The sequence below is a fragment of the Falco naumanni genome, chromosome 5 (genome assembly GCF_017639655.2).
Source record: "Falco naumanni isolate bFalNau1 chromosome 5, bFalNau1.pat, whole genome shotgun sequence".
Lineage (NCBI taxonomy): Eukaryota > Metazoa > Chordata > Aves > Falconiformes > Falconidae > Falco > Falco naumanni.
The window spans coordinates 28,713,107-28,738,971 of record NC_054058.1 but is presented as its reverse complement, the minus strand read 5'-3'; the positions used below and the strand labels follow the sequence as shown (position 1 = coordinate 28,738,971).

The 25,865-nt window shown below is 51.2% G+C and overlaps 1 protein-coding gene and 1 long non-coding RNA gene across 3 annotated transcripts in view; both read right to left on the bottom strand.

The window, feature by feature from the left end:
- KDM7A (lysine demethylase 7A) overlaps window positions 1-4,134 on the bottom strand; it is a 72,762-nt gene extending 68,628 nt beyond the window's left edge. The window contains exon 1 of one of the 2 annotated variants that reach the window (XM_040594198.1): window positions 3,863-4,134. In XM_040594198.1, the coding sequence (XP_040450132.1) occupies window positions 3,863-3,978 (116 nt within the window). In that variant the 5' untranslated portion in view covers window positions 3,979-4,134. The remainder of the gene's footprint in view (window positions 1-3,862) is intronic. The other variant, XM_040594197.1, reaches the window with a different exon arrangement.
- A 1,886-nt stretch (window positions 4,135-6,020) lies between these two features.
- LOC121088988 lies at window positions 6,021-24,406 on the bottom strand. The gene is made up of 2 exons (XR_005828095.1): window positions 24,162-24,406; window positions 6,021-11,414 (listed from the first exon to the last, which is right to left on the bottom strand). It is a non-coding gene; the product is annotated as an uncharacterized LOC121088988 (long non-coding RNA).
- Between the last annotated feature and the right edge of the window lie 1,459 nt (window positions 24,407-25,865).

Genomic DNA, 25,865 nt, shown 5'->3' with positions numbered 1-25,865 from the left:
TTGATGCCATTATGAAATTTTATGAAAAATTACTAATTTTGTTCAAAACAAGGATGCTTTCCCTTCCTATTCTCCACTCTTCTAGCTTTGAAGAACAAAACATTTCCTTTGTTTCAAAAAAATATTTTTTAATGTAAAAAAAAAAAAAAATCAGGAAGGTTACAGGCATTTTAAAAGGCAGAGACCATTACTGTAACTGACATTCATTGAGGCATGCTAGAAGTTCACGGTATGCTTGTTGACAAAACACAACACACCTTGGAAAAGTGCTACACAGAAAACTTAAGAGGGGTACCTGCATTTCTCTCATGATTTAAATGCCTGACTGACTTCTCCATGCTCCTTTACAACCAGTACAGTACCAGTGCAGTTTTACAAAGCAACAGCCCTAAAAACCTAACTCTACAATCACTCCTGAAGCACCACAGACAACATTACATTGTGCAGACAAAAACTGAATATGCCTGAAACTGATATGCTTAAATTTAAGTTTGTTTCAACCTACCTGAAATCTAGTCTACAGGAATAAGCGGCGTCTACACAATGCACATAAATCTAGTCGAGTACAGATATCATACAGAAAAAAGGACAAAATTTCAAAACTGACAACTGATTTTCTGCAGGCTCCATAAACACATTCCAAGAACAGAGCTGACTGCAAGATTGGTGTAAAAAAAGATAATCTGTGCAAAAGGCTGCATATATCACAGTAAAAAACACAACTGAGAAAAGATGACAGTATGTAGTTAACTGAGGTAGAGCATCAAAAAAACAGAGACAGAAGTATCACACTATGATATATATCATTTGAAGATGAAGCCAAGAACTTAAATAGGTGTCAAGAGTTACTGAACAGATTCAAGGAAAAGTTGAACACCTGGAGTTTCTCTGCTGCATCCTAGCTGGAGTATATCCTAGACGTGCCAGAAAGGAGGAAGCAGCTTAGTGTGACTGTTTCATTTAAAGAAGATAAAAAGACCGGGAAAACACAATAACTGTCTAAAATATAAATGGATTTGCTCATCTGAAAGATTTGACAGTTTGTCACACCTAAGTCTGTAGTCTCTCCGCTCTTGCAAGCCATTCAAGAAAGTGATGAAGCCTAGAACACACACATTACGCTCTTTTGTTCAGCAAGAGGTAATGACACAAGATGTTAGACCCACTCTTAAGAGCAGCTAAAACCCAGAATATGTAGGTTCACAACCTTGTAGGGCACATCAAAATACTTGCTTCTACACAAATATTTACCAGAATAAAATGCACATTTGATAACATTAATATATTGATAGCAGTAAACCAAAACACAGTCACTTGAAACAGATAGCACAAGAACACCCAGTAAAAACATCACATAAAATTTAAAGGGACTAGTACCAATCTGTCAGAACAGACTTTGTACTGCCTCTAGCGTATTGCTAAGGCACTCCCTTGACTATATACACAGCAAGGCAGCAAAGAGTCCATAGTCTAACACATGCTAGGTATCATGCTAGTGCAGCACAGACTTAAGTAAGCACAGGTTTCTATGTTTCTTAACATGTCGTCAAATCAATCCCATTGCACTGGGGGCGAGGGGGTGGTGGAATAAAATAAAAACAAAATAAAAGAAATAATCCAGAAAGCATGAAACCAAGAAGTTCACAAGCCACGTAACAGTCTTCAGATACTCGCAGAGCAAAGGGAAAGGCACTCCCACAGCAGACCACAGCTGGTAGAGGACAACCGGTCACCCACAAGCCTGTCCCTCAGTCATGAGACTGGGTGAGCATGCAACTAAATCCCAGAGCGACATGGCTGTTGCCAGGTCCTGCTGGCTTGCTTGCTTACTTTCCGCACTTAGGGTTTCAGACTATCAAAGTAGTTCAACGCTAGCACTGGTTTTCTAGCAGCTGCACGACAGAGCTCAAGCACAGGAACCACTATGGATCTTTATGCAGACCAAGATTTAAGAAAGCTATAAAGCAGTCTGTCCCACCTTAGTATCAGACAGTCAATACTCTCCTCCTTGTAACGATTTCAGAAATTAGTTCAGTTGTGCTCCAGTAATATTAGTACACAAAGCCGGCGTTTAGATTAAACCTGCACATAAGCGGAGCAACTGCCAACACAAACCGAGAGAAAAATACACAAACGCAGGAAAGCACTTGCAAGAGAGAGAACCTGTAACCGTACAAAGACGTTCACACGATATCTGCACCCTTTACTACTAAAGGAAGCGACCAAGTTCTGATGAACTTGGATTAAGTAACTGTTATCCAAAAAAGCTGTTGTGCATCTAGCTTCAGACAAAAGTACTGGCAAGAGTAGTCATAGTCCAGTTAAAAATATTAACGAGGGGTTGTTTTTAAAGGTACAACAATCTCACTTTGCCAGTTTTTTACAGTTTACAAAGCCCTTTTCACAGTTTCATTATACTGTGGGTTGAGTCTGGGGAAACTCATATACAAAGAACAAATCAACGTAAGTACAAGTCAACATCTGAAAAGCTGAAAGCCTTCCTTTCATCCTAAAACGTGGCAAGAAAACACCCATGTGTAACAATTACTGTTAAGTAACACCGAGATACGCAACCTACTTTTGGCCAGCATTTTTCTACTGCCATTGAGGGGAAGAAAGAGAAAAATAAATAAAGGAAAAAACAACAGCGACACAAAACCCACACAACCATCGCTCCTCCGCCGCAAGCGCCGAGGGCCAGAGATGAAAGGCACAGGCGGCGGGACCGGCCGCACGATACCCCTCGGCGGCGGGCAGCCCTCCCCGGGCTCCGCTTTGTTCAGCCGCGCCGTGCGAGGCGCCGGTGCCGCTCCCGGCGTGCCGGGACACTCCGGGGCCGCGGGGCCCCGGCGGCGGCGGCAGCAGCAGCCGCCCCCGCTCCGCTCCGCTCGGCCCGGCCGGGCCCTGCCGCCCCGCGCCGGCAGAGGGCGAGGCGGCCGTCTCGCCGGGAGCCTGTTTTTGTTACACGGGGGGTATTTAAATGTCCTGCTGTCAATCACAGGGCACTTCCTACACGGCCGGCAGCTCCCCGGCCGGCACGCCGCCGCCGGGGCTCCCCACATAATGGGGGCGGTCACTCGGGAGCCCCGCAGCCCCGGCCCGGCCGAGCCGCTGGAGCCGCGGGCCCCCAACTTGCTCCTTTGTTTAACTGCCCGTGAATCCCCACCGCCGCCGCCGCCTCCCCCCGCCCGCAGCCGGGGGGCTGCCGCCGGGCCTTTATTATTCACACGCTCGGCTCCGCAAAACACACGCGAGTCGGCGGCGGCCGCTCGGGACCGGGCTGGAAACGTCAAAGCGTCGAGAAGAGCGGAGCGACCCTCCTCCGCCCCGCGCGCACCCAAACAAAACGCACGGCAGCCGGGAGCCCGGACCGGCCGGGGGGGAGCCCCGGCACCCGACGCCGTGTCCCCCCCGCACTTCTACGCCAAGAGACCGCCCTGTCCCGGGAGAGACCCCCGGGGGGAGGGGGCGCGGGGGGGACACGCCGCCTCCCCGAAGCCGGCTCAACTTCAGGGTGGCGCCGGCCCCGCCGGCGAGCCCCGCATCTGTTGCTCTTTCATAACCGGCCTCCCCCCCGCCCGGCCCGGCCGCCCCTCGCAAACGCGAGCCCATGTGCCCAGGGACGGCAGCGCTGGCCGGCACCGGCCGCTGCCACCGCCGCGGGGGGGAACCGGAGCAGACAAGAGCCCGGTTTCCGCCACCACCACCACCCCCCCCCCGCCCCCGTGCTGCCGCCGCGTAGCCATTGTCCCCCCGGCCGTCACCGGGGGGAGGGTGACTGCCACCGCCTGTGCCCGGTGGCCGGCCGACCCGGCGCCCCTGCCCCCGCGCCGCCCGGCCCCGCGCGGCTCCCAGCGCCTACCTGCCGTGAAACCAGTCCTTGCAGATGTCGCACTCGATCATGAAGCGGCTCACGTCGTAGGGCTCCCGGCACACGCAGTACACAGGAGTCGCGGCAGCCGCCACCGCTCCAGCCATCTTTAAAGAACTCACTGACTGAGGCGCCCGCCCGCTCCCCCTCCCCCTGCCGCGGCCGGCGGCACCAATAACAACAGCGCGCGTGCCAGCCCCACACGCCGCGCGCGCCCCGCTGCCGGCAGGCAGGCACGGGCAGGCGGCGCGGGAGCGAGCGGACAACAGCGCGCGGGGGCGCGCGCACGTGCGTCACCCGGCCCCCGCGGAGGCGGGGGGAGGAGGAGGAGGAGGAGGAGAAGGAGGAGGAGGAGGAGGAGGAGGAGGGGGACCGCCCCCCCCGTGCCCTCCCCGCCCGGCGGCCCTCCCTCCGCGCCTGCGCCCCGCCGAGAGCCCGCTCCCCACCCCCACCCCGGCCCGGCCCGGCCCGGCTCGGCCGCCTCGCCGAGCGGCCGGCACTGAGCGTGCGCGGGGGCAGCGGGCTGCCATTGGGGGCGGGGAGGGGGGCGCACGTGCCACCGCCCGCCCCTCCCGCCGCGGGGCGGGGCGCGGGGAGGCACGCGCTGGCCCTGCCCTTCTCCTCCCCCGGGCGGTGTCACGCGGGAGGGGGAGGGGCAGGGTGCCGCGAGGACACGGGCAGCGAGAGGGCGGGCCGCGGCGCGCGCCACCTCCCCCTTATGTAAGCGCGGCGGCGGAAGCGCCCGAGCAAGGCCGAAGGCCCGGTGCGGGGGTCGGGGGCTGCGCTACGGGGCCGCTGCGGCGGCGCGGCGCCTCCTGCGTGGGGTCCTCCCGCAGGCACCGCCGGCCTCGGCCGGGGTCGCTGTTAGGGAGCGGGAGGGCAGGCCGGAGAGGGCTCTGCTGCCCGCCCGAGACCCCGCTGCGGCGGGCACTGCCGAGCGGCCGGAGGTGCTTGGTGGGAGCAGGTGTCCGGGAGCACCGCCGCCGCCGGGGCCCGGGCTGCCGGCTCCGCCCTGAGTCCGGCCGTGGGACCCGCGCAGGCCTGCCCGGTGGGGCTTCTCCTTCGCTTCTTCCCAAGTAGCGTCAGGGAAAGTGCCTGAAGGCCCGGCCGGGGGGGCAGGGCGATGCAGTAGCCTCCGCTCGCCGCGGTTCTCGAAGGCGGTTTTTCCCCAGGGCACGGGCCGGTGCCACGCGGTGTGCTGCCGCGGGCACAGCCGCCCTTTTTGCTAGGGGCGCCTCAGGCAAGCGGCACACCTGGCGTGGTGGAGCCCGTGGACAGGCCGGTGTTTCCATGCTGGTGAGCTGGGGCTCGCAGTCAGTTTGTTTTTTTTCAAGCTCTCTGCATGTTACATGGCAGTTCCATTCCATGCCATCACCCTTTCTTTCAGGATGCAAAAGTAACACTGATGCATTCGTTATGTGTCATCAAGAACACAAAAGTAGAGCTTAAAATGGAGGGGGTTTTCATCTTTTTTCATTTCTTCACTGTTGGCAGGCAGATCCTCAAGAACCTATGGAGATAATGTTATATAAGGGAGTGGGGAGTCCTGCCCTCCACGCTGAATGCACCAATTTAAAAGCGAAACAACAAATGTTGAAATGCATGTTACGGTGATCATAACTGTAATAGACTAACCGTGCATACAGCATTATAATTTTACATCCCATGCTCTTAACCACTGGTAGCCACCAAAAAAAACACCATACACTACATTTGCTTGGCAGGGGGAAGCTCAGGAGTAAATGTTTCCTTTCCAGGCTGTTATTGTGAAGCTAGCTAATGTTAACATTTATATAAGACAGCAACACGAGATGATGATTTGACAGCAAAGAACTGCAAAACAAATAAATCCGGCACACAGGCTATGTGACCAAATGGAGAAGGAAATTTAAAGGACATCTTCAAGAAATACCAGATTCTCAGACCAAACCCTGACCTATTTAGAAAGTGCTCGGAGTTCTGCCCTGCAGGATGTTGTTAGTGGGTGCTTTGGTACTCTTGTTTTCCAACACATCTCACTATTTCAGCAACTCAGAATGTGGCTGCAGACACACCAGTCCTCTAAAAAGCTGATGTTAAGCTTAAGAGGGGTAAAGTAACAAATGATGATTTCATGGTTTCTGGAAATAATACATACCAAGAGGCTTTCTCATGAAAAATACTGTTTTCCTTTATTAATCTTATTCAAAAGCACACCCAGAAAGATGCATATTAATGGCAGAGCCTGCAAGCTCTTGCAGAAACAATTACAGGTAATACAATAACTACAAAGAGACAATCATTCAGGTTAAAGTTCTTATTCTGCATTTGTGCAACAAAGCATCAGTAAGCGTATGTAGCCATGCTGGAGTCTGAAAATGAGCAATTCCTTGCTCCTTTATTTGCTGTTTCTTAGGCTGACACATGGCGAGTTTTATCTTGAAATTGCAGTTACCAGCTGCAGTGGTGCCTTTATCCAAAAGTGGCCACAAAAACACACACATATTGTGCTTCAGGAGGTGTCTGCAAATGACGAAACCCTTAATCACCTTCATAAAGCACTCTGATGGGTATTCCTGTAAGAGAGGGGTGTGACGCTGCCTAATGGGCGTTACGTGGGGAGAAGACCTTGTTTTGTTCAGGGTGAGCCCAGTGTTACTGGGCTGGACAAGGAAGTTTTCACTTGACAGAGAAGAAAGTTGCCCAATGATGAGAGTGCAAAGAACGAGGAAGCAGGCTGGTCTCAGCGCTCTGTGGGGACCTTCCCTTCACCAACGTCGATTACTGCAACAAACTTAGGTTTTTTGGAAAAGAAAGAAGTTGCGACCTTAAGCATGCAAAGCAAAGCTCACCATTTAATAAGCACTTTGTCTACTGCCAGAAACAACATCCTTTTGTTGTTGTAATTTATTTCAGAATAAGGTGTGTTGGTGATACAGTCTGCTGTAGGTACTCCTTCAGCAGGTGGGGAATACCGACTTCATCTGTTGCAAAAAAGAAGCATAAACCAGCTCCACCTCCCTCTTGTTCTGATCTGCTCTCTGACATCTTTTCTCTTTCCAAGCTTTCTTTCCAACTATACTAAACTATATTTAAATGTGACACAGCAAAAGTTCAGAAAAGCCAAAGACCACACACTGTAAGGGTTACAAAACCACTTTTAGTAAGTATTCTTTGCAGAAACTTGTGGAGCTTTTATATGACAGTCTTATTAAATGCCATTTAGAAACAAAACATGCAATACCAACTTTGAATACAAATAAATAAATGAAGCAAGTGTCAAGCCCAACCCAAAGCAAGCTCATTATTCACAGCAAGAAGTTGACACCTGAAGAGACCTGGGGCCATAGCACTCTCATTCCTCAGCTCCCAACCAGGAAAACATGCCAACATGAAATATGGGGTGCAGGGCGTCTTGTCATAAGCAACCTCATGTTCATATGCTTGGCCCCTTGGATGCGCTCTGACTGCCAAAAGCAGGCGAGGAAACAGTGCCACAGGGCTGGGGAGGGCTGAAGAACTAGCGCTGGAGCAGCAAGTAGCTCTGGAGACCCACTCGGGTCAAGGACTGAGGACGGTGATGAAGAACCAGTGGAAAGGCAATGAGAAGTAAGCAGGTAGGGTCAATGAAGCTTAAGAAAGGAGCAGGGTCACTGGAACACATTGGCCATTCTCAGGCTGTTCTAATCATCCCTAACCCAGCGCTGCTTCTCTGTGATCATCTCCCTGCTGTCTCACTGATGTACAGACACTGTCATATTCCCCCTTGGCCCACGCTCTAGGTTGCACCCGTCCTACCATCCCCTCAGCAGCTGGAGCAAGCCAGTTCATCCTTCGAGCCATGCCCAAACAAAATCTTTGCACCTTAATCTCCACCAAAATGTGCCCTGCCCTATTGAGCACAACCCTTGACAAATGCAGCTTCCAACCTCTACACCCAGCAAGCCCCACTGGCTGCCCCCAGCCCCGTACCTGGACTCCAGCAAAGACCTTGGAAACAGTCAGGAGGGTGGGGGCTGGCAGGGGTGGAGGACTCCAGCACTCAGAGGTACAGGCCCATATGTAAAGCGCATCAGGTCTGTAGACACGAAAGTCAAGGTTGGGGACTGGGACATCAAGGACTAAAGAGCACACCACCTCTTTCTTTGCTCCTCAGGACAAGCCTGGGTGCTGGTACTCACCAAGGCAGAAGGCTTGGGGTTATGTTTGGAGGGGTGTTGGCTGATAGTTTATGGTTAAGGCTGGAATCAGGCTTCGGGGGAAAAAGGGCTGAAAGTGTAGGATTATTCCTGAATAATGTGAGGATTGAAGAGATATTATAAGGTCTGGTGCCCGGTTCTTATCATTCTGGGACAGGGCTGCAAAGGCACCTGAGCTAACCGAATCAAATCACTTCCTGTGAGGTCTGGAGGGACAATGGATGTGCTCAACCTTAAGCTTGGAGTTAGTTATTGCCATGGGTGGGCAGCAGAGGCTAGAGAAAATGTCAGGAATAGGGAGTAGATCTTAGTACTGAGGAACTAGAACAATAGGAAAATTATACAGTCCCCTAGAACTACAATACATGCTTATGCACATGGCTTATAATTAGCTATGGGTGAGGTATGGCTCTCTGTTGTATGGGCCAGTATAGAGTTGGGATCATAGTGGGTTTTAGGTCACAGTGCTAAGTACAGGTCACGTTAGCCAAGGCCATTGCTAGCGGTTGAGTGTGGGAATTTTTCTGTGGTTAAAGTTAGTGTTACAGTTGCTGTTACAGATCAAAAAAAGCAGGGTGTATGCAATTCATTTCACCCTGCATGCTCTACAGAATACATCTATAAGGCAGAACATCTTCTGATCTCCCAAAAGACAACCTTTGCCATACAGCATCCTTCACCCACAAGTCTGTTATTGTCTAGGCATTCCCAGATCTTCAGCAAGGTTTATGGTGGGCTGAGGGCTGGTATCACCAGGGAAAAATGGTTTATCAGTGGCCCTAGGATGCTGGGCTATGATTACAGGTAAGGGTCTTAGCAAGCAACCTGTTCTTGCTTGCTAAGTCAAGGTTGCTTGCTAAGTCAAGGACATGACTACCAGCACTCTGCTCAGCAGCAGAGAAGAGGGTGTGGGAGAAGAGAGCACTCACCATTGCGAAATAAAAGCGTCCACAGCCCATGCCTGGCCTCATGCATCTCTCAAAGCACATGCCATACACTGTACATGGCATAAAAGGAAGATAAAGAAGGGGGAGTGTGGCAGGGAGGTTGCCAGCAGGGAGAAAGTGAAATTTTCTGGGACTTCTGTGTCAGCTCTGAGTACTGGCTGAACCACATACATGTATCCACAAATATGCCTACTTGTCTCTTGGGAGGAGGGGGAGAACTCACAACCATCGCTCAGAGGCCAGTGGCTCTCACCCAGCAGCGCACGGCTGGTTGAACTAATAGCGGAGATGATACTCAGCAGCCAAAGAGATCACCCAGCAGTAACTGAGACTAGGGAGAATCAGAAAGAAAAATCAGACATTAATGGACCTTTCCAGAATAACAAAAATAATCAGATAAATTGTTGAGAAAACATGGGGGCAGAGGTAGTTTTCAAGTGTTCGGCCATTTCTTCATTGTATTTTTGTACATTTTGGCAAAGCACTCATTTTTAAAATTAATTACTTATTTTCACATCAAGAAGCTTAAGGCTGCCAAAAAGCAAAGCTCCAGACTAGAAAAGCATTCCAGTTCTCTGCATGAAACTGCCTGAAGTATACCCAGAATTGGCAATATGATCTTTGCATCTGCAGAGAAAATACTGAGTCATGTTGTCAGCCCACACACATCTAACAAAAATAAAAGCAGCCCAATGATTCAAGATTCACCCACTCGTCATTTAGAGAAAACACAAGTCATTCAGTCATGCCTTATGCTTCAGAGACCTTTAGAAAACACCCAGTGTAGGGAACATTCGCCCACATCGTTCCCACACACCATTTCGAACCAGCGATGTCATCTGTAACTCGTGGGTCTGGGTGGCGCTTGGTTCAGCATCCTTGGAGGAAGTTGCTGAGGCTTAAAGGTTTCTGCTGAAAATGTGACATGATAGCTGCAGCTTCAGCAGCGCTGAAATGGTGTGCATGGCCTGAATCCCTGAAGGAGGCAGGGAAGTGTCCTGTGCTTCATTGCATGAAAGGTCTGACAAACTTAAGCTATAGTTTGTATAAGATGCTACCGTACTCTTCATTCAAGGGTTAATCCTGTACTGAAGCATTAGCTCTCCCCGTGCTGAGCTCCCCAATCACTTGGCATACATTAGACCAGGAAGTATTTGCACAAACATCAAGGTTTGGGGAATTACCCAGGAAATCCTCCTCCTTTTACCCCTTCCCACATTATTGTCCCCTAGCAAGAAAAAGCAGGTTCCTGTATTTCACCCAGCTGCTGGCAATCTCTCTTCCTCCTTCAGTGCTAAAAGCTGCTTGAAGTATTAACGGCTGAACGTGGATGTGCGGCAGCCAGCCCAGCTCATGACGGAGCAGGAGACGTCACTGCACGAAGGACACGGAGTTACACGGTCTCTGTGGTGCTGAAAGCAGCGCTGGAAACTTGTCAGGAGCCCAAAGGCCAGAGCTAATTTGTATTTTCTTTTACACAGCATGATTTCAATCAGAGCAAAAAGCACCCGGTTGTGGTTTATGTACAGAGTGTTACAAGCAGAGACAAGTTAACAGAACAACTAGGGGCAGGATGCACTCCAAGGGTAGCTCAGAGAGGAACATTAGACAGGGAAAGGAACAGCAGGCAAGTCTCCTACACCCAATTTATCAGCATCTCCTTGATTCTTCAGGAAGGCCATGAGCTACGAAGCAAGAGGCTAAGAAACAACATCATCAAAATGCTGTGATTGCCTAATTGTCTTTATAAGAAAGAAGAAGAAGAAAAGAATAAAAGAGACCTGCAAAAAGTTTGAGGACAATCTTATTTGAAAAAGCTCTTCCCAGAAGTTCTGGATGTGTCACCAAGTAAAACATGGCATTCAAGAAACCCGTCTCACTTGCAGCCAATATTTGATGGCAGTCAAGTCTGGGTGACCTCTAACATAAGCTGCTCTGGCTTCAGCTGCAAACAGGTGTGTGCGAATTCCCCTTTAGAACCGATTTTCTGCCTCGCTGAGAGCAGACAGCGCAAAGGGCTGGCACAGCCCCGAGCACCGCTCTTCCCAACGCAGGCTCCCCTCCAGCACCCTTTCCACACTGTGACAGCCGGAGAGCAGGAGTTGCAAGCCAGGTACTCATTCAGTCACCTCACCCCAACCAGGATCACAGCCATGCCCCCTTCCCAGGACACAGCATTGGGGTGCACCCTTGCATGCTGCCAAAAGGCGCCAGAGAGGGAGCGGAACAGGAGGCTAACAGGAGAGTAAATATACCTTGACGTTTCTTCATTTGTTTGTTTTGTAGTTCCAGTAGTTTACTAGAAACCATGAGGTGGGGTTTGATGCCTGGAGAAAGTCCTTGTTTTCAGCCTTCCTATCTTTACTTGCTGGAAATAAATGCTCCTTTCCCCCTCAGTTCAGCTTTATTCCTTGACAGCTAAGAAAAAGAAAAACAAACCCAAAAATAAAATTAAAAAACCCCCAATAAATAAAACCTTGCACTTTTGCTCTGGAGCATGGTATAGATGTGTTGTTCAATGTATAGTTCAGGACGGGATGAACTGCATGTTAGAGATATAAAAGGAAAGCTGTCAGACAAGCTCATCTGTAGGTTCCTTCATTCAGTCCAACAAACCCGACCACGGAGCTTTATCCCACCAGCTAGCCCCTTTCTATTGTAGCCCCTGAAAGCAGCACCCTCTCTGCTCTTACCCCTCCTCCATGTGCTCCTTCAACCCCCTCCCCCATGCACATTTGTCCCCCTGACTCAAACAGCTCCCCAAGGAGTTCAGGCACTACCGCTGCTTGGGGATGGGGAAAAGGGAAGACAGAGTCAGCTGAATAGGCAGACAATCCTATTTGCACCCCAGCATGTACAATCCGGGTCTTTGTCAGCATGATGGACACTCCGTCCCGTTTGTTTTCCTTCCCTGGTATTACCATATGCACCCTTTTCACATGAGCACTATCAAATGCTGTACCTGAATCAGCCTTTTCGAGACAGAAGCTGACTGCTGCCTGGCTAATATCTGTCCACCACCTGTGTATTTACTTTGTTCAAAAATTATAGCCAGTCATAAAATCTAGAGTAAAATCTACAGCTGCCATTTAAAAAAAAAGGCACCAAAAAGGCTTTTCTGTGCTGGATTTCTGATGTCAGTTAAGGCACTGGGTGGAAGTGTTTTCACTTGCATGAGCAGCCCGTTGTGACTGGAGCACAATTGCTCCTGCACTTCGGGGAGCACAATTGCTCCTGCACTTCGGGGCGTGTGTTTGGGAAGCTGCCTGCCTGCCTGCCTGCCTGCCTGCCTGCCTTCTTCCCTGTGCAGCCTCATGCTGCAGGGACACGCACTGATGCGCGGGTGTCAGCTGGTCCCACCTGGCATCACCCTGGACGGACAGACACCCAGGATGGGAAGGACATCGGGGCAAAGGTGCAAAGTGCTTTTGCGGCTCGGGGTGGCGGTGGCAGCCGCCAGAGTGGCACCAGCAGGGCCCCAGGCCTGGCAGACAATAGCTCTCTCCCTGCTCTCTCTCCCTCCCAGCCGCATCTGTAGTCCCCAAGACGGAGGAGTCTCATGAATCAAGTCAAACACCCAGTGACAGGCTGGAGAGATCCATTAATATGCACCCGCCGCAGCACGTCGCCAGCCCCCTGCCTCGCACGCCGCTCACCTGCCTGTCTCACCCCTGGCAGGCAGCGCGGGAACAAAGGAGCAGGGGAGGACAGCACCGAAGCGGAGGGAGGCAGCAGCTGGAGACAAAGCTCATTCTCTGGCCGCCATGGGTGTGAGGAATGCTCCCGCTCGCCCTATTGTCTGGGGTCCTTTGTGCTTCTCCACCCCCCCAGTCCCCAACCGCACAGGCAGAAATATTGGGAGCAGGACAGAAACGGCTTTGTTGGAGGAAGCCCTCGCGTGCGAAAAGCCTCCTGCCCTGGCCCTGCCGTACGTGCCTGTCTGGCACACGGCTGTGCTCCTGCTGCCCCAGAGCGCAGGTAGGGAGCAGGGGGCTACACACAGGCAGATGCACCCCAGGGGGTTGTTATTCTGCACCTACAGAGCACCTGGCGGCCCCCTCCTGAGGGTCGCCTGCTCCTTCCAGAGATCTGGCCCTGCGACACCTGTGGGAGATGAGGAACGGTCACCTGGTCCTGCGGGGGGGGGGGGAGCAGTAGGGCTGCCCTCCCCCCACACCACCGATACAGGGCCAGCAAGCCCTGCTAGGCTGCATTAGGGAGCAGATCTGGCAGCAATGACTGGTGTACACTGAGCACCCACCACGCTCCACCGCATCCCTCCCGGCCTCAGGAGCGGCACAGATGCCTCTGCCAAACCTCTGCTGCTTTGTCAAGTGGCAGCCGTGGCCCGCTCTGTGCGAGCCACATCTGTGGCTGCAGCATTACAGCCCCTCAGGTCCTGCAGGGCTGGTGGCAGGACCCAGGTTCCCCTGTTTCAGGGCAGAACCATTAACTGCCAAGCCCCTGGGGGGGGGTCCCAGCTGCAGCACACTGCTTGCCTCTTCTCCCACCACCCCTGCAAGCTGGCATTGGAGGCACCAGACGAAGAGAAGCCAGGTCCTTCCAATGTAGGGAGCAGGGTGACCCTGTGACACCCGTGCCACCGCCCAAGGGACTACAATGCTGCCTGGCCCCACGGCAGCTGCAGCACATAGGCCAGCTCTAGCAAGCAACCACAGAGAGGTACTGCTCATCCAGGCATGGCACACTGGCTCACGCAGTCCCTGCCCTGGCCACCCTCAGCTGTCTCATGCCTCCCCATCGGCACTGCTTGCACAAGCAACCTTAGCCACACAGAAACAACAGCAAGGTGGGTCTCCTTCAGACAATATGACCTATGGGACATAAGCAAAGAAATAAATATAAGGTCCAAACCCAAGGGAAAAGCTTGCTCCTGAGGGTGGCACCTGGGACCACAAAGGAGCTCCGGCACGTGCCTGCTTCACTGCCAGGAGGCAGTGCCAGGCGCTCCAGAGCAGAGAACGACAGGGTCCAGGAATGAGCCAGGCAACTTACTGTATGGAGGCTGCTGATGGAGCCTGGAGTGTCTATAAGGGTGACTATATGGGTGAGTATAAGGGACAGGAATGGTAAGGAGGCAGCTGTACACATACAGCTAAAGAGCGCATTTGTCAGTTTTTTGCTGGAAAAACGGCTTCTGGCATTTTCTGGTACTAAGAAGTGCACATCGAAGAGGAAGGCTGTATCCAAAGTTCAGTTTCTCTTCCTATTTGTTGTTGTATTTGGTGTAGTTAAAATAAATTCTATGTAATTGTTGCAAAAAAACCTCCTAGGGCCATCAACAAGAAGGTCTCCAAACAAGCTTTGTTCAGGAATAAGTTTTTGCTAAACTGTAAAATTCCTACTTTAGAAAAAAAACCAAACCCAAAAGTAGAAACCATGATATCTAAACAGCATTGCTTCCTTCTTTGGGTTTTACACTTCACAGTGAAGCTTCAGCAGCTCTTGTAAAGTATACTTGTGCTTTATAAGCAGGAATCATACTGAGTTCAGTGGACAGGAGATTCCCAGCAACTACTAAGTCTCAGAAGCAAGGCAGTCATTCCCAAAGCCACCAACTAAGAAAAGACTTCGACGGCAGATAAAGCAAAAAGCCATATAAAGCAAAAGGCCTTTAACTTGGGCTATGAAAAGTCAGAGAAAAGAGAAAGACTGGAGGTGGACAGTGCGTCGGTGGCAGAGCTCCTGGCCTCTCTTCTCCATGGCTCTTCCATGACACCTCCCTGCTTCCCCGGGCAGATGGGGACATGGCAGCTCTGCTCCCCCGAGCCTCAGGCCTGCACCATGCTGCAGTTCCTGCACAGCCACATTTCAGCAGCTGGTTGCACCAGCCCAGAGCTGAATTAAAGTGACTAAGAGAGCCGTCCTGGCATCCAAGCTGGAGAGGCTGCCTGAGTTAATGAAGCCGATGCAAATGGGATGGGGTGTAACGAGGTGCCTCTGACTGAAAAGCAGGGAACTTCCCCCAGGCTGCCTTCAGCTCCTGCAGAGCACTTGGGTCAGTTTGTAACTTATTAACGCCAACACTCGCACGATCAAAGTTCAGCACATGTTTAGTTGCTCTTCTGGAACAGCGGACTTGAAAAGCCTATCACGCAGGTTTCCTAGGAATAAAAGAGATGTCCACAGAAAACATCCCCTACTCCATCTGCCCAGCGACCTCCACTGCAGCACTGTGCGTTTGGGTCGTGAGACAGCGTTCATTCACCACCCGGCACCCGAGGAGCCGGCTCTGCCCAGCTGCTCGCCCGTCTCCATCAGGCCACGGCTCCCTCCTCCTCTCGCCGTGAACAACCTTTGCACCCCAGCGAAGCCTGAGAGGGTCCCTGGGTTTAGGAGGGAATTCTCTGCCAGGAAGGCAGATTTATTTGCTTTCTGGTGAGATGAGTGTGCCTGTTGGCACACGCACTGCATGTTGTGTCCCCCCTGCAGCTGGAACTTAACCCTAATCTAAATTACACCTCCAGTGCCCTAATTTAAAGAAGTGTTCAATAGACTATGCAAGTCGGAAAATGAATTGCTTTGCCACTGGACAAGCAGGGATGGGTAATGGAGTCAGCGTTGCACCTCAGCATCAGATGAGAGCAGTGAGAGTCGTGTGCAAGGGGACCACTGTGGTTCCTGCAGCCAGTCTATTGTCAAGCCATTACGCCCACTCAAGCCAGGTCACCTCCAAAAGAAACTTCAAGATCCCAGGGGTGATTTTCTGTCCGCTGCCTGCTGTGCTGACCACTGCTCCCGAGGAGCCGTTCCTTCAGAGGCAGAGGAAGGGAGAGCAGCCCTGGCAGACATGGAGCATGGTCAGCCCGCTGGTGGGCAGAAAACACACCCCACTGGAGGCAACGAGGGCACGTGCAAAGGAGCTGCACGAAAGGCACAGAGGAAAGAAGGATCTTATGAAACAAAGCAGAAAGGAAGGTGAGAGCCCATCACTGATAAAACCAGAAAGAGAAGCGCTGATGGATGGCACTGCAAATGTAGTCTTTCATAGGTTTTGCTGGGCAGGGTAACACCAGAAAGAAAATCAAAGCAACAGAGAAGCTGAGCAGGTGGCATGCTTTGAATCCTGGGTGGCCTGGGATCAGCACTACTTACCCCAGCATACGCCTGTTGCAGCAACCAAGTTGCCCAGTGAAAAGGGGTCACACAGAAATTACAACCACCTCCCCAGCAGCGGAGCAGCCAAACACCCGCTGCTACCCCCAGCTTCCCTGCAGGCTCACAAGCAAAAGAGCCAAACGTTTCATTTACTTTGCAGCTGCTGCCCAAACCAGTGTGGTAACTGTGCTGGACCTGGTACCCAAGAAGCAAACCTACACTGACTTAAAGGATGATGCAAAAGCATGCTTGCTTGCTTATCCAAACCTGCATATAGCTCTCTGGTTTAAAGTATTTTCATTTGGATACTTTATAATGAACAGTATCTGTGAATTATTCTTTGTAAGTATCTGTGCTCCCTGAAGGTCAGAGTTAAGAACATCCAAGTAAAGTTACTGGAAACATTCCTCATTTCTGAGCATTTTATTGGAGCGATCAGTGATTTATCAACCACTTCTGGCACCGGCTGTGAACATGCAACTATTGCTTACTCTGACCCACAGAGTGCCACTATTTTAGCCCTATTAGAAGCAAGATGTTCGTTGCTATTCAGATGGTACCAGTGCCTATTGCCAGACCTGCAAGGACACACCATTTGCCACCTTTTAATCAAAGGCCAGGTTTTGAGGGAATGAAGTTCAGAGCTGATTTCTTACTGTGTATTGAAAGGGATCACTGAAAAATTCACCACATTCCCAAGTGTACTTCGTGTCTGGTGGGAGCAGGCATCCCTTCTCCCTCATGTCTGCAGAAGCAAATACAATTGAAGAAAGGAACAAAGTTCCACTTCTGCAGACACTTACCAGAAGAAATAGTGCATTTTGGCCATCACAATAATTTGTTTTCCCTGCAAAGACATAAAATCCCTGCTGCTCAGTGACTGAGGAGGAGGGAAAGGGAAACCTTGACTGCAAAGAGGAACCCAGTCTCTGGGAAACAGGCAAAGAGGATGCTGCTAAACATTTCAGGAAACACTAGGGGAAAGATGGGGGCAACCAGAAGCTTTGAAAGTTTTGATTTTGCCAAGATAATGAACTGCCTGTTCTAACTAGAGGAGAAATAGCCTGTAAGGCCTCTCTCCCGGAGAGGTTTCCCCTACAGCATTCAGTACTGTAAAGGGCTGTAGAGGAGGGAACACTCTTGGCTGGATTAATATACAAGGTAAATTTTTTTTTTTTCCCCGGAGGAATTAAACTAGACTCATGTCCTTGCTTCCCTGGCGTTGATAAAGAGTGATCGAAACCCTCCTGCTTGCACAAGCAGGGCAGGAGCATCTCCTGCTCCAGGAGCACAGGCGCTGCCAAGCCCAGGACCACCCCAGGAACTGGGGAAATGCCCAAGCAGCGTCTTTGTGGGAGAACTTAAATACTTCAGATTCCCTTTTCAACCAGGCTGCTTAAGCTTTGGATCTGTTTTTGTTAAAGCCTTCTTATTTTAATTAAGAAAGTCCTTGTTGAAATGCAGTACCCTGCCCCTTTGGTTACCATTAACATGTGTCTGCTGAGATCACCAGCAAGCCTTCAAGATGCAGCAAGGCTGAACTTCAGTAGTTCTCAAGGAGTAATAAAAACCCTTTAAATGTAGCATGGGAGAAAGACCATAGCCTCAGCAAACGGAGGATCCAAAAAACCCTGAGAAACTCACATTCTGGGTCAACAGCAGCCTCACGAAGCACAGGAAGGGGAGTGCAAAGCTCTGTCTTGGGATGGTATAACAGCAGGCATCAGCGCAGGCTGGGAACAGGCTGGCTGAGTAGTCACCCAGCTGAAAGGGACCCGGGAGTTACAGGCATGCCAGGCTGTGAGAGTTAGCAGTGTGCTCGCATCACAAACACCACGAACCGCAGAGCGGGCAATGTCAGAGGCAGTGTGGCCAGCAGGCCAAGGGGAGGTGATAATTCAACACTGCTAAGGCTGCACCTGGAACTGAGCTGGAACAGTGGGCTACATCAATATTATAAGCCCCAGAGCAGAGTTAGGGCTTCCTGGAAAATCCATTCATTTTGATTATCAGGTGAGAGAAAAAAAAAAAAAAGGAGGAAAACAAAAAACACCCCGGAAGTGACAATTTCCTCCCAGTTCCCCTGTCTATAAATGGCCCTACATGACCACATTTAGGATGCGTATCTGAAAAAGCAAGATTCTCTTCTAAAGAAAAGTTTCTTGTAGGAAGAAGACTTGAAAAAGGGAACCAAGCTCTGTGCTGTTCAGAGCACAAGGCAGCGCTGCTGGCACCCTCCCTGCCTGCAGGATGTAAGGAAAGGACAGAAGGGGGGGGGGTAAATATCAAACAGATTGCTGACAACCTCCCTGCTCTCCTACAACCCTAGAGCATCACAGCAGGATTCATTTGAGGTAGCATGGACTAATAGGTGGTTTTGACAGGGTAAGGTGGAGAAGATCAAATAGGAGAAAATACAGCTGCACTGAACTGGCTGCGAAATCCTTGATACCCTTTGGAGAAACGCATTGCTTTTAGCCGCCGGGTGCCCATCACCAGTGCAAGCCCAGCAGGTAAATAGACACAGGCGGTGTTTGCAGCAGAAAGCTTAACCAGAAAATAATTTTATCTGTCCGGAGCAGGCACCTGCCTGGGGCAGCTGGGAGACCTCTCTAGCAATCAAACACTGACACCACTTAAGGTCTAACCTGCTCATGTTGCCTACTGCTTCTGTGCTCTTACAGCTCCTGTGCTGGCTGGGGGCTGGTTTTCACTGCTGGAAACAGAGACATCCATCTGCATTGACCAAAAAGGAGTGTTCAGCAACAACTATTAAAGGCAACTGCTGCCCAAGCAGCACCAACAAGCATTTGGCCTGGCCAGGCTGAAAATATTACAGTTCAAGTAGGCAAGACCCCCTGCTTAGTCCAAGGGGAACAGCCCTCAGTTCAACAATTTGGGCACTTCCACATAGCCTGTAAATCTCAGTTGCTTGACTGCTGCTCGTGGATATTTATCCTCCCCTCTCTTCTCGCCTCCCATCCCTCTGTAAGCATGCTGTCCCTCCAGCAGAGAACAAAGTTTTTTTCTGGAGAACATCAGTAGTTCCCCACAAGACCTCCCAGACACCAGAGGTGATGGACAGCAAGATAGCCAAGCCTAATCCCCACATGCTACGTGGGTTTTTTTAATCCTATTCCCTTCCTTTTACAGTTTAAGTGGGAGAGACTCAGGCTAGATCTCAGTCTCCATCTGCAGCCTGGGATTATGATCTGAAGCATAATATTTCTTTATGAGCAAATTATCACCGAGACTTCAATGCGCTGTTGGCCTTTTAAAAAACTAAGTGTTTAGTATTTTTATTTCTTTCTGCTTTGCAGTTTATGGCTCCCATAAATCAGGTGACAGGCTGTGGCGCAGAGGGCTGATCTGATCTGTGGGAATGAGAAAACAGGCAGGAGAAGGGAACACCGGCTGAGTCCTTAACCAGGGGATTTCTGCTCCCTGCTGTAAGCATCCCCATGGGAGAGGCAGGGTGCTGCCCACCTGAGGCAATGCTAACGCCATGCCAGCCCTTTCTTCTCTGACACGAGGTTAAAAAAATCTTATTTCTTCTATGCTGCATCATGTACTTGTAAAACATGAAAAACAACTTCTTTCTTTCACAGGAGCAAGAGCAGTGATAAATCCATTAACAGTTCACAAACTGTTCCATCAGTACAGGAATTAGAGCTATGCGGGGACAGACACAAGCAAAGCACTGACCCACTACACAGGTAAACCAACCCAACTGGTTGTTGTAAACCAACAATCAAGTCTGACTCAACGTATTGCTGATCTAGAGGTCTTACCTTGTAGCAAATGAAGGATGCTGCCATGGTTAAAAGACTACTTCAGAGTCAAAACTTGGTGCTGAATTCCCAAGTCTCGCAAGTCAAAGGCTAACTTTTCAAGGACATTTAATTACTCAGAGATACACCAAAGGCTGTGCTATGAAGCATCCCAGCAAGCGACCCATCAGGGAAACCTCCTCCCTCCTTCTCTGTGCTTCCAAATATTATTAAAAAAATCTGTCCTGTAGTCAGCCTACTCCCTGTCAGGGAAATGGGATCCATCACCCTTCCTTTCCCTGCCCCTTGCCCCTGTCTTGTGCATTTGGACTCTAAATACTTCGGGTCAGATGCTTTCCTATATGCATGTGTGTGCCTGTTTAACACCTTGCCAAGCAGGCCACCGTTTTCACAAAGACCTTAAGGCTCAAAAGACAAATAATATATAATATTGCAAGAAATTGCTTGGATTTGAGCTTGCAGGGGTTTTGGTGCTAGTTTTATTGCCAGCCGTACTGCTTTGTTCATTGATAAGAACTGGTCTTTCTCCCTACTCTTTCAGTGCTGCCTCGCCAGGGGACACATCGGTACAAGTACTTTGTCCTCCACTGCCTGGAGGATGGGAGCACAGGCAGCTTGCTGCTGTTTCAAGGGATGGTGTGTAGAACAGGGCGAGAGGACTTCTGCAAAGACGAGCCCTGACGTTCCTTCTCCTGGTTTGCATAAGCCCAGGAGGTGACATAAGTTCACACAGCAACCCTCCCTTGAATACTCCCACTGTCCCAATCCTTCCTTTGGCATTTCCAAAGCTGGAAACCGCCACCGGTCAATCATTTGAAGTCCCACGGACACTTTGTCTACTGAGGCAAAAAGCAATGCCTATCATTGCCTGTAGCCCAGCTCCCACCACTGGTCCTGCACTCAACCAGGAAGGTTTCACCTGCTACCGAAGGCTGTATAGGAGGCAGGTGATGCTGCCACCCTCAGCAGGAACCCATCTTCTTGGTGGGTGCTGGCAGCTCCGGGCTGTGCACCCAGACTGCTGTCAAAGCTGTGTTACTGACTGGGTAGCCAAGTGCCAATAAGCACAAAGGTGTGGGGGTATGTAATTTTATACGTGTTTTACCAACATTTAAATGCACAGAAGAGTCCCATCCCGCCCCATAACCTGTACACAGGATTGTATGAAAGGTACAGGGAGGAAGTTAATTGAGCGTGCATAACTTCACCTAATAACAGAGCTGGCAAGAGTCTGAGGCGCATGGCTCGGCCCCAGCCCCGGCCGGGCACCTGGCCCTGCCAGCCGGCTCAGTCCTGCTCCGCAGCGGGGAAAACGGCCCCGCTTCCAGCCGGAGCTGAGGAACAGAGGGGAACGTGGCCCAAAGCGCAGCCCTTGCACAGGCCTCAAAGCGCCTGGGAACCCCTAATCCACACGAAGAGCACGCTGGATTTGGGGAGGATGGGGACAATGGTAATTTCAGTCCCTTCCAAGAGTTCACAGAGCAATCTGCAGAGCACACTGATTTACCAGCTGGGAAAGGGAAGGAGGGCAGGCAGGCTCAGGGTGGGGATCCCAAAGAGCATGGCCCCTTCCCAGGGCTCTCGGCCAGCACCCTCGGGAAGGACACGGGCGCTGTTTCTCCTGTTTGGCAATGCTTGAAAGCAGAACATGCAGATGCCCTTGGAAAGGCCAGTGGAGAGGGCCCTCCACGAGCAGCAGTGGGGCCCCTGGGCCAGGTCCCTGCCCTGAACTCCCACCCTGCTGATAGCCAGGGAGAAGCCCCCTGACAGGTTGTGGCACGTAAAACCATAGGAACAAGCAGCTAACCACACCGAGGTAGCAGGGGTCTGACTGCCGACACTAAACCACACAAGTTGTTCCAGTAAATCTGAGATCAGATGATAAGCAGCAAGCGGTTAACAGTGGGAGGACATACACACATCCACCCACCCACAGTCATCAGTACACGACTTGGTGTGACAACTGGAGCCAGGCTGTGGCATTAAGGACTCCCAGTTGGAGAGTGCAGGCAAGACAGAGCCCTGCCAGCAGCTCACCCCCATGGCTGGGGCTCTCACTGGAAGTAACAGGATTAGCAGAGAGAAGAGAAAGCTTCCAGGCTGACACGGAGTAGACAAAGTACCTAAGAAGTTCAAGCCATGCTTTTAAGTGAGTTTTAGAGCATTAGAGAATCTCTTCATCAATACTAAGAATCCAGTATTTAAATAAAAATAAAAAAAAGGAAAAAAAGTAGCAGGAACCCGCTGTCTCCCCAGGGAAAACGTGTGCTGCACAGAGCAATTCCCAAACACAGACACCAGTCTTGTCCTCCCAAAACCCGGCTGTAAAGCTAACAACTCTTGCACTATTAAAGTGTCAGATAAGACAAACAAAAGTGCCAGCGAGACTCCTGGAGCTTCAATATGCTCTGGGATCACTTGGACACATCGGGCTTTACTTTGAAGGTATCAAGGTCTAGGAGTGTTAAGGCCAGAGGTAAACGTTATCAGGAGTTGCTCTGCCCTCCTTCAGGAACTACAGCCGACAGCCGCAGAAGGACAGGCAGGAGGCAATGGCACCCATTTCAGAAAGCCACTTGCTCTCTCCTGCAAAAGAGTTCAGGGAAGTGCAAAATTCACTGCGTGCCTCCGAAAGTCATGCAACTGCTCTCAGAGCTGCAAACGAGCATCTTGTTTCTGATGCAATATTTTCGCCATTTCCCCCTCCAGTCTCCAAGCTGGCTGTGGCTGCCCCTGACGGGCAGGAGAGCTGCCTGCTGCAGAACGTTTTGCCCCCAGATGGGTGCTGGCAGCCTGGAGCCTCTCACCACCCAAGAGCACCTCTCCCCCCCCACTGAGTGGAGTGGCACATTAGGATAGAAAAAAAAAAAAAAAAAAAATGACCTAAAGCAAACTAAAAGCCCAGGGAAAGTGCGAGGAGGCAGGATGTCATTGCCAGAGCTGGAATTTGGCCTGGGTGCCATGGAGATGAAACACGGCAGATGGTTAAGGTGTACACGGGAAGCGTGCACGCAGCACCTGACTACAGATTTAAGACCAATTAATACAACAAAAGAGAAAACTTGACAAGGAAGCCAGAGACCTACAAAATGAATAAGTGAACCATGAAAAGAGGAGGCGCACTCATCCAAAAAAAAAAAAAAAAAAAAAAAAAGCAGCAGAGGGTACAATACCTACAGAGGCATGAATAAACTGAAGTTGGAACAGATGGAGACAGAAACAAACCACCGTGTGTATTAGTTGGCTACCAAGTAAAAGAGCTGGCATGGGGAAAGAGCTTCCCCACAATTCAGGGTGAGAACAATAGGCTCTGGTTCTGCAGCACCCCCTTCCCGAGGTGCTCAATGTCCTTCGTATGGCTTAATTTAAGGCTCACAAGCTGCAGCACTCTCAGATACAAAATCCTAACAAACGACTGCGAAAGCATATTCTTTTAAATAATAAACCACGTGTCTCCAATTAAAAAAGCCCAGGCACTACGCAGCAGAGACAGAAGCCTTGCCTGGCAGCCCGTCACACCGTAACAGACACCAACTACATGGCCCTGCCTTGGACCCGACCCGAAACAGATCGGGGACAACAAACAAGGGCTTTCCAATGGACAGCAACTGCCCTGGAGTGGCCGCAGCCGTAGCTAGGTGGGTAAATAGTAAACCCTGGTGCTACCTTGGAGGCACGCAGATGACCTTTATCTTTGCAGGCGAGAGCGGCTTCACACACAAACGTTTCCATTGAATTTTATGTCATCGCCTGTGAACTGAAGCCCTGACCAGGTCAGAGATGAGAAAACAAGCAAGGAGACAAGCCAACACACCAAGGGAATGGCAGCAGGGAGAGGTTAGTGTCATGCAATTAAGCACAACGAGAGAAACCCCTCCCTATAAGAGCATTTAAAATCCCAGCCACAAAGACAAGGAGGCAAGCATCCCAAGGAGCACAGGGTGCTGGTTTCCCAGCAGTCACCCTTGCTCCAGCCTGAGGGCGGCTGTGGGAAGGCTGAGCCCGGGCAGCAGCAGCCCCCTCCTCAAGCCGGACTGGCAGGAACGGGTGCTCAGCTCCAGGTCTGCAAACACAGGACTGTCCCACCACTCTGTCTGTGATGTAAATCCCAAAGATAAACAAGTCCAGCTCTGCAGACAACATTTATCACCCGCTTTAAAGCAGGCGGCTGGGGGCTAAGCCCCCTGAGAGGCATCCCCCACCCATGGCAAGCTCAGCCTGGAAGCAACAAGCTTTTCATGGCATTAAGTCCTACCTTGAAGCCAACTGGCCAAAACTTAACTGACTTCAAAGAAAGAGGGTTTTTGCAGAGCGGTGTGCTCCCTGAAACCCCTGCCTACAAAGGCCCTTCTTTTTGTCGGTGGTCTGGGCAGACCCTGGAGCACCGCTGGTTTGTACAGCAGCAGGCGTGCTCGTGCATCAGCTGCTCCGCTTCTTGCAGCACTGAGGAGACACCAGAGCATTTCCCCCCCCCCCCCCCAACCAAGTTTACAAAACAGTGCTGGCTAAGAGGCAGCACCTGCAGTGAGCTCAAGCTATAAAAAACCCTCCCCCCCATCTCTACCCCCACCTGATTCCCTCTGTGGCTTTAAGCAAATCACATAACTTTTCCTCTTTAGTTTCTGCACCTGGGAAAGAGTAATATTTACCTACCCCAGAAGGGTGTTGAGAGGATTAGTTAATGTTTGCCCAGCATTTTAAAGGATAAAATATTCTGTATTAATTCCTAGCTGCTGAAAAGACTGATATGTATGGCTCTCATTAGCTCCAGTGGAAGATTTTTGCTTGAGTTGGGCTTTACCACTTCAGAAAAGTAGAAGCAAGACGATGTGATATTAACATTTCAAAAAGTGCCTGCAGCATGCGCTGCAAAACCTCCTCTTTTTTGACTACCACCAGCCTCCTGCTCCGCTGCCTGGGTTGCGGAGGTGCACCTGCACCTGTTAAACATTAAAGCAATGCAAACTCAACACGGGTCCCTGGGGCTGTGCCAGCCGCACTGGGTAACCCCCTCGGAGGGGGTCCCTTTGCAGGCCCCCATGACGGGCAGCTGGCCTCACCTGCGAGATGTCCTCTCATTGATGAGAAGCAGCCGTTGCACTGGGATTGCCCTTCTGCTCGGATTTATCAGCCTCGCCTAGCTCTTATTTGGAAAACAGGAGCCAACACAGGTTTTCTTGCCCTGATGACTGAGCCATAGGTGAGGTCTGTGTAGCGCCGTGTCTCTGTGCTGGCGGGTGCGTGGGGCGGGTGGGCGTCCCCTGCGCGCTGCCATGCCACTGCTCAGGCTGTTTCCCCTGCGACCTGGTACCGGGCAGAAAGAAAAAGCCGTCGATAAGAACTGGGCTCTGGCAGAGCACCGGGCAGCCCCCGCACCCCTTACAACCCAGGGCACACACAGCACTGGGGAAAATATATCTCTGCACACCCCACAAGTCAACCCACCTACTGCTCAGGCCCTTTACGTTCCCAGCATGGCACCAGTGCCACCGCAGCGTCATTGTTCCCTCCCTGTTCTCTGGGCACGTCATTTCAGAGGGTAAGGACAGTGAGGTGCCACCTCTGCATGGCATTGCACCCTCGGGCTCGTTTCCCTTGGCTGTTTCCCATCACAGCTCTCCCCAGTGCTGGTGTCCCACAGGTGATGGGTGCCCACCCCATCCAGCGGCTCCGCTCTCGCGGACAGCGAGTGGAAATGCCAGCAGCCCCCGTGGGTTCCCAGGACAGAAGAAGCAGAGGAAAGGGACTAGCTTCAGCCCACAGGGTCTGCGGCTTGCTGGGCTAAGCAGGCTGCACGGGTCAGGGCTGTGGGCACAGCAGCCAGCGAGCTCCCACCTCCTGCCAACGCTGCGGCTGTCCCCACAGCCTGTGGGTACGCCCACCCCCAAAAGCAGCATGGCAGGGCTGAGCCCACGGCAGCGAGCAGCAGGGACAGGGGCACACAGAGCCTGCCAGAAAG